Genomic DNA, 14811 nt, shown 5'->3' with positions numbered 1-14811 from the left:
CCTGTTACACAGGAACAGGAGGAGGCCCATCGAGCCTGTTCCATCCACCTTTCAATTAACTCATGGCTGATCTGTATCTGAACACCATTTGTCTGCCTTGGGCTCCATAACCTTTAACGCCCCAACCTTGCAAAAATCTTATCAGTCTCTATTGTAAAATTTCCCTCAGCCTCAACAGCTGGGAGAGAGATCCGGATTTCCACCCTGGCTTTGGCGTGAAGAAGCACTTCCTGATGTCGGCGCTGAAAGGTCGGTCTCTGATTTTGAGTTCATGGCCGCTTAAATCTGGAGGGGATGGGAGGAGACGTTGCACACACCCCCCCCCCCCCACAACAACTTGTGGAGGAGTCCAGAGCCTCATCAAGTGAGTCATGAATAAACCCAACAGCGGGATTCGGGAGAAACCTCTTCACCCAGAGAGTGGGTGGGAATGTGGAACTCGCACCCACCGGGAGTGGTTGAGGGTCAATGGTGTCGATGTGCTTCAGGGAGGGGGGTGGGGGGGGGAGCCGGTCAAACACATGGGGCAGGATTTTTGGGCGCAGGGAGTGGCTGGGAAACAGTCCCGCCGCTCGCGATTGGCCTCTGGCTGCCATTTCACACTGGCTGGCCAACTAACGGGCAGCCAGCGTGAGAGGTGCCCTGAGGAGCTCAGCGTTGCCGGGGATTTGGTGGTGGTGGCAGGGGGATGGAGGGTAGCAGGAGGAGCAGGAGCGCTCAGGTCTGAGCACGGGCCAGGGGAGCGCGCCCTGGAAGTTCCCTGAAGGTGGGGGGGGGGCGCAAAGAATTTTACAGCCCAGGAACCGAGATGTTAAAATTCGGAAAAATAAATGTCCCCAGGTGGGCTCAAGTCGCATGGACAGAAACGTTACAAAAATTATGTCGAAATATTTTGTTTAAAAATTAATGTCGGAAACCTCATCCCGTCCGTGGGTGAGACTTCCTCAAGGATGCAAAGACCACCAGCCGTAAGGTTGGACGGACAAGCGAAGAATATGGGGTTGATTTAGGCTTTGACGGCCTCAATAGGGCCTCTTAACTGTTGGCGGGCAGGCTGCCAACTCGTGCCCGCCCAAAGGTCAAAATACCGCGCAAGTGCCTGACGGCGTTGGGGCGCTCGCCTGACTTCACCGCTTGGGCGTGGCGGGCGCCTGACAGTGGAAAATCCTGCCCATGGGGGAGAAAGGGACTTGTCGATGAACCCTCCAACCGGGCAAGCCTGGTCGGTGAAGGTTGCGGAGGGTGGGCGTGGTGGTGGTGGTGGTGGGGGGAGCCCCTGACAGAGAACCTGATTGAGGATCAGATCTGGTGGCTGGAGTGAGGTGGTGGGGTGTGGGGGGGGGTCGGGGGCGGAGGGGGGGGGGGGGGTGAAACGGCGCAGTTCTGCTGTTCCACCACCAGATGTGGCCGGTGCCGGATACTACAGGGCATTTCACTGGGCAGTGGGCTAGCGACATCTAGCGGCGAAGACGCGTAACTGCAACAAAACCCCTTTTTTTTTACCCTCAAAGGTTTGGCACTGGCGGGACATCTGGTTTAGGTCAAAAGGTGGTGCAGACGTGGAAGGGTTACTTGTTCCCTCGTTTCTAGGCGATTCCCTTTGGTTGCGTGAAGCTCCCCAGATTGGTCACGCGACACACTCACAAGGACTCCCGTTTCCATAGTGCCTATCCCATCCTCGGGGGGAACCTCCAGGTAATGCTTCACAGCCAATGAGGTGCGTTTGCTTCATGCTGAAGGGTCCCTGTCTTTGGACAAATTTCCCTGCAAATGGCTTCCACAAAACGGCCAAGGTGATAAACGACCTGACGTTTACTTTTCCATGGCTGAGGGGTAAATATCGGGGATGGTGGGGTCCAGGGACACTGGGAGATCTCCCCTGTCACCCACCGCCCACCACATTCCCAACCCCGACTGTCCTTTTCCCAACCGTGACTGTCGGGATCATTGACGTCCAACCTGAGAGGGCAGATGGGAACTCCGGCTCAATGTCTCAACCCCCTCCGATGAACAGCAACTCCGATGGTGCAGCATTCCTTCAGTCCTGGGTTCTGTGCTCTGGAATGTCGGATGGGGAGGATGATGGGGGGAAGGAAGATGCGAATGCACACGCGCGCAAGAGAGAGAGAGAGAGAGACGGCAGCAGGTACATGGGTTGCGAGAGTCTGGGCACGTCTGGGTGTATGGCTTTATCTCCTTGGGCTTGCTCCTCCGGGGTGGAGGGGTTGGGGGTCAGAGGTCGAAGGTCGGCTGGGCCTCTGGTCGGTGCTTTCCCCTCTCTTCCGCCGGCCAGGCCTCTTACCTCATCTGCGCCCCCTGCAGGTGCCTCCTCCGGGAGCGGCTGGCCGACAGGTTGGTCTTCAGCTTGTTGAAGTCGCGCACAGATCGGAGCGCCCAGTTGTCCAGCTCCCGCAGCATCTTGTGGCCCCAGACTTTCTTGTCCCAGTCCTTGGGCGCGTTGACCTGGGGCACCCTCACTGAGGGCACGGGCAAGCCCATGGCCATCATCAGCTGGCTGATGAGCACCAGGAAGCTCTCGGCCTTGGTGCACAGGTCCATCATGGACTCAGGCAGCCGCGGGTACCGGGTGCAGTCGGGCACGTTCTTCAGGGCCAGTCGCAGGTAGCTGCTGAAGATCTTGTAGGCGCAGAAGTTCTCGCTTAGCCGCTCCTGATCGGAGAGCTCAGCCCAGCGGCTGGTGCCGGCCAGGGGGATCCCGTCCGTCTCCAACAAGGTCAGGCCGCTGGTCATCTTGTCTGTCAAGCCCTGGCATTGATCCTAGGAACAACAGGAAGGTAAAAGAGAGTCAGAGGGTGTGAGCATGCGACAAAAATAAACACACACAGGAACAGGCTGAGGCCATTCAGCCCCTCGGGCCTCTTACACAGGAACAGGATGAGGCCATTCAGCCTCTCGGGCCTCTTACACAGGAACAGGAGGAGATCATTCAACCCCTCGGGCCTCTTACACAGGAACAGGATGAGACCATTCAGCCCCTCGGGCCTCTTACACAGGAACAGGAGGAGGCCATTCAGCCCCTCGGGCCTCTTACACAGGAACAGAAGGAGGCCATTCAGCCCCTCCAGCCTGTCACACAGGAACAGGAGGAGGCCACTCAGCCCCTCCAGCTTGTTACACAGGAACAGTGGGAGACCACTCAGTCCACTTAAACAAACCAGTTTCTGTGTAAATTGCCCGATGCTACCTAAATAGGGAGGGTTGTAGAGGCTGGAGGAGGTAATAACATAGGAGCAGGAGCCGGCCATTCAGCCCATCGAGCCTACGCCACCATCCAAACTGATCATGGCTCTGCATCTACACCAATTTCCCCCACTTTCCCGATAATCCCTTGAAGTCGATCTGTTTTGAACATGCTCAATGATTGAGCTTCCACAGCCGTCTGGGGTAGAGAATTGCAAACATTCCAAAGAGTGAAGAAATTCCTCCTCATCTCAGTCCAAAATGGCCTGCCCCTTATTCTGAGTCTGTGTCCCTTGGTTCTAGACTCACCAGCCAAGGTAAACATCCTATCCACATCTATCCTGTCACGCCCTGTAAGAATTTTGTAATTTTCGATGAGCTCACTTCCCCTTCTTCGAAAACCCACAGAATACAGGCCCATTTTCCTCAATCTCTCCTCATAAAACAATTCCGCCATCCCAGGAATCAGTCCGGTGAACCTCTGTTGCACTCCCTCCATGGTAAGTATATCTTCCTTAGATAAGGAGGCCAAAACTGTACACAATACTCCGAGTGCAGTCTCATCAAGGCTCTATACAGTTGCAGCAAGATATCTTTGCTCCTGTACTCAAATCCTCTTGCGATAAAGGCCAATGTACCATTTGCCTTCCTAATTGTTTGCCGCACCTACATTCTGGCTTTTAGTGACTCATGAACAAGGACACCCAGGCCCCTTTGGACATCAACACTTCTCACCATTGAAGCAACACTCCACCTTTCTGTTTTTTTATTACTGAAGTGGATAGCTTCACACTTATTCACATTATATTCCATCTGCCATGTTCTTGCCCGGTCACTTTGTCTGTCCAAATCCTCTTGAAGTCTCCTTGCATCCTCCTCACAACTCACATCCCCACCTTGTTTTGTGTCATCAGCAAATTTGGAAATATTATATTCGGTCCCCACATCTCCAAATCATTGATTTAGATTGTGACAGCTGTGGACCCCAGCACTGGTCCGTGTGGTACCCCACGAGTAACAGCATGCTATCCTGAGAATGACCCATTTATTCCTACTCTCTGTTTTCTGTCTGTTAACCAATTCTCAATCCGTGGCAGTATATTACCCCCAATCCCATGTGTGCTAATTTTGGTTACTAACCTCCTGTGTGGGACCTGATCGAAAGTCTTTTGAAAATCCAAATACACCACATCCGCCAGTTCTCCTTTACTTATGCTCCAGGTAACATCCTCAAAAAAACTCCAACAGGTTTGTCAAACATGATTTCCCTTTCTTAAATCCATAACAAAAATAAAAATAAAAATACCTGGAAAAACTCAGCAGGTCTGGCAGCATCGGCGGAGAGGAACACAGTTAGCATTTTGAGTACATATGACTCTTCAACAGAACGAAGTAAAAATAGAAGAGAGGTGAAATATAAGCTGGTTTAAGATGGGGTCGGAGAAGTAAAGCTGGATAGAAGACCAGAGATAGGTGGAGATAACCAAAAGATGTCATAGACAAAAGGACAAAGGTGTTGAAGGTGGTGATATTAACTAAGGGATATGCTAATTAAGGGTAGAAAGCAGGACAAGCAAGGTACAGATAGCCCTAATGGGGGTGGGGTGGGGTGAAGGAATCTAAATAGGTTAAAAGGTAGAGTAAAACAATGGATAGAAATACATTTAAAAATAATGGAAATAGGTGGGAAAAGAAAAATCAATATAAATCATTTAAAAAAAGGGGGGGATCGGAAAGGGGGTGGGGGTGGAGGAGAGAGTTCATGATCTAAAATTGTTGAACTACGTGTTGACTCTGTCCAACCTTATCATTATTTTCTAAGTGTCCAGTTATCACATCCTTTTTAACAGGTTCTAACATTTTCCCTGCTACTGACGTCAAACTAACTGGTCTGTAGCTCTCTGTTATCTCTCCCGCTCCCTTCTTAAATATTGGGGTTGCATTGCTACTTTCCAGTGTGCAGGAAGCTTTCCAGCATCTATAGAATTTTGAAAGATAGCCACCAATGCATCCACTATCTCTCCAGCCACCTCCTTTAACACTCTGGGGTGTAACTCGTCTGGTTCAGGGGATTTATCAGGCTTCAATCCAATTATTTTTTTGAGTACTACCTCTTTATTAGTAATTTATTTCAGTTCCTCATTTTCACAAGTCCCTTGGTTCCCTAGTATTTCCAGGAGATTTTCTGTATCTTCCTCCATGAAGACAGATGCAAAGTGACTGTTTAGTTTCTCCACCATTTCCCTATTCTCCATTATAAATCCTCCTGTCTCTGCCAGTAATGGGCCCACATTTGTCCTTGCTAATCTTTTCCTCCCCACAAACCTAAAGAAGCTTTTACAATCTGCGGTATGTTTCTCTCTAGCTTGTTTTCATATAGAATTTTTCCCTTTCTTTGTCAATTTCTTGTTTCCCCTTTGCTGGAATCTAAATTGTTTGCAATCCTCAGGTTTACCACTTTTTTGGCAGCCTGAAAAGCCTCTACTTTTGATCTAATGCAATCTTTAACTTCTTTTCCTGGCCACAGTTGATTCACCTTTCCTGTTGGGGTTTGTAGCTTAGATGAACGTATATTTGTTGTAGACCATGTAATACTTCCTTAACTGGTAGATATTACCTGTCTACTGTCTTGACAATGGGTCATTTCCCCAAATTACTCACGGACATATTGGACTTTTAAGTGAGGTGTGTTTTATTTTAAAAAAGGACCTACAAGCAAAATCTAGCTAAGACTGTAAAGTAACCACTTGCTGGAAAATTCCTATTTGGATTACATGTGGTCAACTAGTCCAGAGAGAACGGAATGTCACACCTAAAAAGGTGTCAAGGCCCACTTCAGCCAGACACACTTCAAAGGAAGAGATGCAATGCAAAAATAAAAACACTGATTACTATCCCAGTAGAAACCATCTCCTGTGAGTTATACCCCAGACTGTGGACATGAGCTGAGTTGAAAGAAAGCAGTTTCTAGGAGAAAGACATGTTTTTTATTTCCCTTCCAGGGATACACAAAAAAAGGGGTTAAAAAAGCCAACTGCAATCCCGGTCTCTGTGTGCAGGTCTGGTGTTCCAGTCATAATCTAGTGTTCTAGTGTTGCTTCTCTTCATTCTTCTTACCAAAGTGTATCACTTTCTCTGCATTAAATTTTGTCAGCATCTGTCATGTGTGCATGCATTCCACCAAACTATGCCTGTGTCCTCCTGGAGCTTATCACTACTCTCCTCATAGTTCACAATACTTCCAAGTTTAATTTGGGAATTGTGCCCTGCACAACCAAGTTGAGGTCATTGATATGAATCAAGAAAAACAGTGGTCCTAATATCACTCTGTCAGCTTTTTATCCGTGCTGCTACTGTCCCTTTATTCCACAAGCTCTAACTTTGCTCCCAAGCCTGTCGCACAGTGTTTTATCAAACATCTTTTGGAAGTCCATGTACGCCACATCAACCACATTATTTCCATCAGGACTCTCTGTTACCTCATCAATAAACTCAAGCAAGTTAGCTAAGCATGATTTGCCCATAGAAACTCCACACTGGCTTTCCTTAGTTGATCCACATTTGTCCAAGTGGCTACTAACTTTGTCGTGATGAGTGCAAGATGAAAAGTTTCAACATGTGTCCTTTTACAGCGATGCTAATATTAAATATTTAAATAAGGGAAGCAAAGTTGGAGTATGAAAAGAGATTGGCAGCTAACATAAAAGGGGATTCAAAAGTCTTCTATTGGCATATAGATAATAAAAAGGTTTCCAGAGGCTTTCATTTCTAGGGGCTTTCCCACCACCAAGGTTAAACGGACTGACCTGTAGTTGCTGGGCTTATCCTTGCACTCTTTTCTGAACGTGGGCATAACATTTGCAATTCTCCAGTCCCCTGCCACCACCCGCTGAGTCTAAAGCAGTGCCTGCTTTACTTCCTTTAGTATCCTTGGATCTCATCTGGTCCTGGCGACATATCAACTTTAAGTATAGTCAGCCTATCTAATGCATCCTCTTTATCATTTTTTTAGTCCATCCAGTGTCTCAACCACCTTCTCTTTCACTATGGCTTCAGTAGCATCTTTTTTCTTGGTAAAGACAGATGCAAATTACTCAATTAGTACCTCAGCTATGTCTCCTGCCTCTATGCATTAAACAGCCACTTTGTTCCCTCATTGGTCCCGCTCCTCATTGTACTGCCCTTTTACTGTCCATATGCCTGTAGAAGACTTTTGGATTCTCTTTTATGTTAGCTACCAGTCTCTTCTCATGCTTTCTCTTTGCTTCTCTTATATAAATATTTAAAATTAGCATGGCTGAAAAACACTTGTTAAAGCTTTTCATCTTGTATTCATCAGGACATTCAAGAGAATACCACATGTAAACAAATTGCCTGTTGTGACTGACCATATCCAACCCAGCTTGTGTGTGCAAAACCCAAAACACAGTGTCCAACATTAGATGTGATTCCGCGATTGGACAACATTTGCTAATCAATCCTGAGTGTGCTAAAATTTATGCTGACAACCAATTTAGGATTATCAGTCAGGCTACAGTGTGGCTCACTTATACGTGCTAGAAGCTACATATATTAATATGCTGAGCCCTGTTCTTTGAAGACAGAAAGAACATTGCACCTGGTTCAACTGAACAAAACAGGCAACAACCATTCTCTGGTTCATTCCTCAGGGCAATGCCTCGACCATACAGAGTCAACCTGCCTGGTTTGAATTTAAACAAAGCTTGGCAGTTAACTGACAGTCATCAGTGAACTGTTGCATTCTCCATGGCAACACTTCTATCAATAAGGTCCACTTGCCAACCAATCAATACACTCTTCTCATGCAGTATAAATTGTTGCTTCATTTACATTTGATATTCTTGTGAATGTCCTGATGAATGCAAGACAAAAAGCTTCAACATTAATTTTTTCTCGGTGATACTGAAGTTCATTACTACCAAGTGACTATTTATTTAATATTAGTGATCCAAACAAGAGATAGGAAGGAAAATATATATCTATGTCAACCCAGCTTCTTTATAAAAATTACAATTTTGTTTTAAAAATAGGCAAAGGCTTTACCCTGACATGTCTGACTAGCCATGACTCATACCAGAGGAATTTCTAACATTCAGAAACCAGCAGTGACCGTGTTAGCTTTAAAGAGGCACCTATGCCCCATGTGACCGCAGTAAATAAAATTCCAAAGAAATGCACCAACATCCTTTACATTTCTAAGGCAGAGCTGGCCAACAGAGATGGCATGTCTATAAGGACAACACGATCCCTGACCCTTGTCCCTGGGGCATTAATCCTGGGCCTCTGAATTACTAGTCCAGTGAGTCACCGCTAGGCCATCGTCTCCCCGTAGAGTGCATGTAAGAGTGTGTGTGAGTGAGTGCGTGTGCGTTTGTGTGTCTGTGATTGTATGTGTGTGTGCATGTCTTTGAGTGTGTGACTGCGTGTACTTGTGTGCATGTGTGTGGGCATGAGTGGCTGTGCGTGTGTATGAATGTGTGTGTGCATATGCATGTGCATGAGTGTGCATGTCTGAGTGTGAATGTGTGTGTGTGCATGTGTGTGTATGCGTGAGTGAGTGTGTGTGTGAATGAGTGTGTGTGTGTCAGTGAGTGTTTGCACGTGTGAATGAGTGTGCATCTATGTGCATGTGCATGAGTGTGTATGTGTGTGTGCATGTTAGTGTGTGTGCATGTCAGTGTGTGTATGAGTGTGTGTGTGCATGTGTGTATGTGAGTGTGTGTGTGTGTGTGTGTGTGTATGTGTGTGTGTGTCAGTGTGTGTATATGTGTGTGAGTGTGTCAATGTGTGTATAAGTGTGTGAGTCAGTGTGAGTGTGCATGTGTGTGTATATGTGTGTGTGTGTCAGTGTGTGTGAGTGTGTGTATAAGTGTGTGTGTGTGTGTATATGTATGTGTGTGTCAATGTGTATGTGTGTGTGTACATGTGTGTGTGAGTGTGTGTGAGTGTGTGTGTGTGTGTGTGTGTGTGTGTGTATATGTGTGTGTGTGTGCGCGAGTGTGTGTGTATGAGTGTGTGCGGTCCAGGTTGAGGTGAGACAACAGTAGCCAGAGCAGAGCAAGCAGGAACTGCATGGAGCTTGTGAGGGGTCAGTTAGTCACCCCTAATGCTATAGAACATGTGCTGTGCTGAGTACACATGATAACGCACAACGTCTGCTACCGTCTCTTTGTATGTGAGTGTCCAAACTTAACTGGGGTTAGCACATGACCCTGTATATATTGTGCAGCACAGGGATGATCAACTGGAGTTCCTCAAACCACCCCCCCCCATCTACACACTTTGCTTCTAATTACGGAGCTTGTCATTTTCTCATAATTCGCTAGATAGAATCTCCTTTCCTGGTAAGCATTCTTTAAATTATCCAATGTGACAAATTTTCAGTGGCCACCACCAGCAAAATTCCAATCCCCGCCCCTTCACATCCTGAACCACAAGCCACAGATGCACAGAGCACTGGTGGTGGAGCAGTGAGGAGGAGATGGCAGGGCAGAGACACACGAGGAGAATCATTGATAAAAAGTGACAGTACATCATCCAGGCCTGTTAATCCATACACTATAGTGAAGAGAGGTGTTCAACTCCATTAACACACTCACTGTAAACATTAAAGAGAATCTGACTCCATTAACACACTCATTGTGACTATTAAACAGTTTGACTTCATTAACACGCTGACCGTGAATAGTAAACACAGTTTGATTCCATCAACACATTCATCATGAATATAAAACAGTTTGACTCCTTTAAAACATTCACCATTAATATTGAACAGAGTTTGACTCTGTTAAAACACTCACTGTGAATAGTAAAGAGTTTGGCTCCATTAACACACTCACCGTGAATATTAAACAGACTTTGACTCAGTTAACATGCTCACCGTGAACGTAAAACAGAGTTTGACTCTGTTAATACACTCACTGTGAACATAAAACAGAGTTTGACTCTGTTAACATGCTCACCGTAAATATTAAACAGAGATTAGCTCCATTAACACACACACTGTGAAGATTAAACAGAATTTGACTCTGTTAGCAAACTCATTGTGAACATTAAAGAGGCTTTGACTCCATTACCACACTCACTGTGAATATTAAAAAGAGTTTGACTCTGTTAACATACTCACTGTGAATAGTAAACAGAGTTTGACAAGATGAACACACTCACCATGAATATTAAACAGAGTTTCATTCCATTAACACACTCACCGTGAATATTAAACAGACTTTGACTCTGATAACACACTCAACGTGAACATTAAACAGAGTTTGACTCCGTTAAAACACTCACTGTGAATATTAAATAGAGTTTGTCTCCATTAACAAATTCACAGTGAACATTAAACATAGCTTGACTCCGTGAACATGCTCACCGTGATAATTAAAGAGTTTGCTTCCATTAACACACTCTCCATGAATACTAAGCCGAATTTGGCTCCATTAACACATTCACCGTGAACGTTAAACAGAGTTTGACTTTGTTAACATGCTCACCGTGAATATTGAACAGAGTTTGGCTCCATTATCACACTCACTGTGAATATTAAACCGACTTTCACTCCATTAACATGCTCACCGTGAACGATAAAGAGATTGACCCTGTTAACACACTCACCGTGAGTATTAAACAGAGTTTGACTCCGTTAACACACTCACAGTGAATATTAAACAGACTTTCACTACGTTAACACACACACTGTGAATATTAAACAGACTTTCACTCCGTTAACACACACAGCATGAATATTAAACAGAGTTTGACTCTATAAACATACTCACTGTGAATATTAAACAGAGTTTGACTCTGTTAACACGCACACCGTGAATATTAAACAGAGTTTCACTCCATTAACACATTCACTGTGAAGATTAAACAGAATTTGACTCTAATAACAAACTCATTGTCTCATTGTGAACATCAAAGAGGCTTTGACTCCATTAACATACTCAGCGTGAACATTAAAAAGAGTTTGACTCTGTTAACATGCTCACTGTGAATAGTAAACAGAGTTTGACAAGATGAAAACACTTGCTGTGAATAGTAAACATGGTTTCACTCCATTAATACACTCAACGTGAATATTAAACAAAGCAGACTCTGTAAAAATGCTCACCGTGAATGTTAAATAGAGTTTGGCACTGTTAACACGCTCACCGTGAATATTAAACAGGGTTTCACTCTGTGAACATGCTCACCGAGAACATTAAACAGAGTTTGATGATATTAACACAGTCACCGTGAAGTTTAAACAGAGTTTGACTTTGTTAACATGCTCACCGTGACTATTAAAAAGAATTTGACTCCATTAACATTCACCGTGAATATTAAACAGAGTTTGACTCTATTAACACACTCACCATGAAGAGTAATCAGAGTTTGACTCCATTAACACACTCAAGGTGAAAATTGGGTTTGACTCCATTAACACACCCACCGTGAATATTAAACATAGCTGACTCTGTGAACACACTCACCGTGAATATTAAACAGAGATTGACTCCATTAACACACTCACCATGAAGAGTAATCAGAGTTTGACTCCATTAACACACTCAAGGTGAAATTTGGGTTTGACTCCATTAACACACTCACCGTGAATATTAAACATAGTTGACACTGTGAACACACTCACCATGAATATTAAACAGACTTAGACTCCATTGACACACTCACCGTGAATAGTAAAGAGAGTTTGATGGTATTAACAGACTCACCAGGAACATTATACAGAGTTTGACTTCGTTAACACACTCAATGTGAACGTTAAACAGAGTTTGATTCCATTAACACGCTCAAGGTGAATATTAAACTGAGTTTGGCTCCATTAACACATTCACCATGAATATTAAACAGAGTTTAGCTCCATTAACACACTCAATGTGAAGATTAAACAGAATTTGACTCTATTAACAAACTCATTGTGAACATTAAAGAGGCTTTGACTCCATTAGCACACTCACCGTGAACGTTAAACAGAGTTTGACTCCATTAACACGCTCAAGGTGAATATTAAACTGAGTTTGGCTCCATTAACACACTCACTGTGAAGATTAAACAGAATTTGACTCTATTAACAAACTCATTGTGAACATTAAAGAGGCTTTGACTCCATTAACACACTCACCGTGAACATTAAAAAGAGTTTGAGTCTGTTAAGATGTTCACTGTGAATGGTAAACAGAGTTTGACAAGATGAAAACATTCACCGTGAATACTAAACAGAGTTTGACTCCATTAACACACTCACCGTGAATATTAAACAGGGTTTCATTATATTAACACACTCACCATGAACAGTAAACAAAGTTTGACTCTGTCAACAGACTCATTGTGAAAATTAAACAGGGTTTGTCTCCATTAACACACTCAGCGTGAATATTAAACATAGCTGACTCTGTGAACACGCTCACCGTGAATATTAAACAGACTTTGATTCCATTAACACACTCACTGTGAATATTAAACATAGCTGACTCTGTTAACACACTCACTGTGAATATTAAAGAGAGTTCGACTCTGTTAACATGCTCACTGTGAATATTAAACAGAGCTGGACTATATTAACATACTCACCGTGAACATTAAACAGAGTTTGACTCTGTTAACACGTTCACTGTGAATATTAAACAGAGTTCGACTCTGTTAACATGCTCACTGTGAATATTAAACAGAGCTGGACTATATTAACATACTCACCGTGAACATTAAACAGAGTTTGACTCTGTTAACACGTTCACTGTGAATATGATACAAAGTTTCACAATATCAACACACTCACCGTGAATATTAAACAGTTTGACTCCGTGAACATGCTCAACGTGCAGAGTAACCAGAGTTTGGATCCATTAACACGCTCAAGGTGAATGTTAAACAGAGTTTGACTCCATTAACACACTCACTGTGAATATTAAACAGAGTTTGACTCCATTAACACACTCACCAAGAACAGTTAACAGAGTTTGACTTTGTTAACAGACTCATTGTGAAAATTAAACAGGGTTTGACTCTATTAACACACTCATCGTGAACATTAAACAGAGCTGACTCTGTGAACACACGCATCATGAATATTAAACAGACTTTGACTCCGTTAACACACTCAATGTGGACATTAAACAGAGTTTGATTCCGTTAACACACTTAATGTGAATATCAAACAGAGTTTGACACTGTTAACACGCTCACTGTGAATATTAAACAGAGTTGACGATATTAACACACTCACCATGAACATTAAACAGAGTTTGACTCCATTAACACACTCACGTGAATAGTAATCAGAGTTTGACTATATAAGCACACTTCTTGTGAATATTAAACAGAGCAGACTCTGTGAACACACTCACAATGAATATTAAACAGACTTTGACTCCGATAACACACTCAACGTGAACGTTAAACTAAGTTTGATTGCATTAGCATGCTCACAGTGAATATTAAACAGGGCTGACTCTGTGAACATGCTCACCGTGAATATTAAACAGCGTTTGACTATATTAACATGTTCACCGTAATCATTAAACAGAGTTTGGCTCCATTAATACACTCAAAGTGAAGGTTAAACAGAATTGACTCTATTACCACACTCACCGTGACATTAAACAGAGTTTGACTACGTCAACACACAGTGAACATGAAATAGAATTTGACAATATTAACACATTCACTGTGAATATTAAACAGGGTTGACTCTGTGAACATGCTCACTGTGAATATTAAGCAGGGCTGACTCTGTGAACACACTCACCGTGAATATTAAACAGAGCTGACTCTGCAAACACACTCGCCGTGAATATTAAACAGAGTTTGACTCTGTTAAAATGCTCACCGTGAATATTAAACAGAGTTTGACGATATTAACACACTCACCGTTAACATTAAACAGAGTTCAACTCCGTTAACACACTCACCATGAATATTTAACAGAGTTCGACTCCGTTAACACGCTCAAGGTGAATATTAAACAGCGTTTAACTCCATTAACACACTCACCGTGAATATTAAATAGATTTTGACTCCATTAATACACTCACCGTGAACATTAAACAGAGTTTGACTCCATTAACACGCTCACTGTGAATATTAAACAGTTTGGCTCCATTAACACATTCACCATGAATATTAAACAGGGTTTGGATCTGTCAACACACTCACTTTAAATATTAAACAGAGTTTGACAATATTAACACACTCACCTTGAATATTAAACAGAGTTTCTCTCCATTAGCACACTCACCATCAATATTAAACAGAGCTGATTCTGTTCACACGCTCACTGTGAATATTAAACAGAGTTCGACACCATTAACACACTCAAGGTGAATATTAAACTCAGTTAGACTCCATTAACACACTCACCGTGAATATTAAACAGGGTTTGAATACATTAACATGCTCACCGTGAATATTAAACAGATTTTTGACTACATTAACACGCTTACCGTGAATATTAGACAGCTGACTCTGTGAACACACTCACCGTGAATATTAAACAGGGCTGACTCTGTGAACATGCTCACTATGAATATTAAACAGAGTTTGACTCTGTTAGCAGACTCATTGTGAACATTAGACAGGGTTTGACTCCAT

The 14811-nt window shown here is 43.5% G+C and overlaps 1 protein-coding gene across 3 annotated transcripts in view; it reads right to left on the bottom strand.

Moving 5' to 3' along the window:
• Nucleotides 1-1385: 1385 nt before the first annotated feature.
• Nucleotides 1386-14811, bottom strand: part of LOC121269407 (ciliary neurotrophic factor-like) — a 56306-nt gene continuing 42880 nt past the window's right edge. For 2 of the 3 annotated variants that reach the window (XM_041174012.1, XM_041174013.1), the window contains exons 2-3: nt 14418-14497; nt 1386-2778 (exon numbers count right to left, since the gene is read on the bottom strand). In XM_041174012.1, coding sequence (XP_041029946.1) covers nt 2299-2751 — 453 coding nt within the window. In that variant the 5' untranslated portion in view covers nt 2752-2778; nt 14418-14497 and the 3' untranslated portion in view covers nt 1386-2298. The remainder of the gene's footprint in view (nt 2779-14417; nt 14498-14811) is intronic. The other variant, XM_041174011.1, reaches the window with a different exon arrangement.

This window comes from Carcharodon carcharias, chromosome 24, assembly GCF_017639515.1.
Source record: "Carcharodon carcharias isolate sCarCar2 chromosome 24, sCarCar2.pri, whole genome shotgun sequence".
In the NCBI taxonomy this organism is placed as follows: domain Eukaryota; kingdom Metazoa; phylum Chordata; class Chondrichthyes; order Lamniformes; family Lamnidae; genus Carcharodon; species Carcharodon carcharias.
The sequence above is the reverse complement of the archived record's forward strand: the minus strand, read 5'-3'. Positions and strand labels throughout refer to the sequence as shown.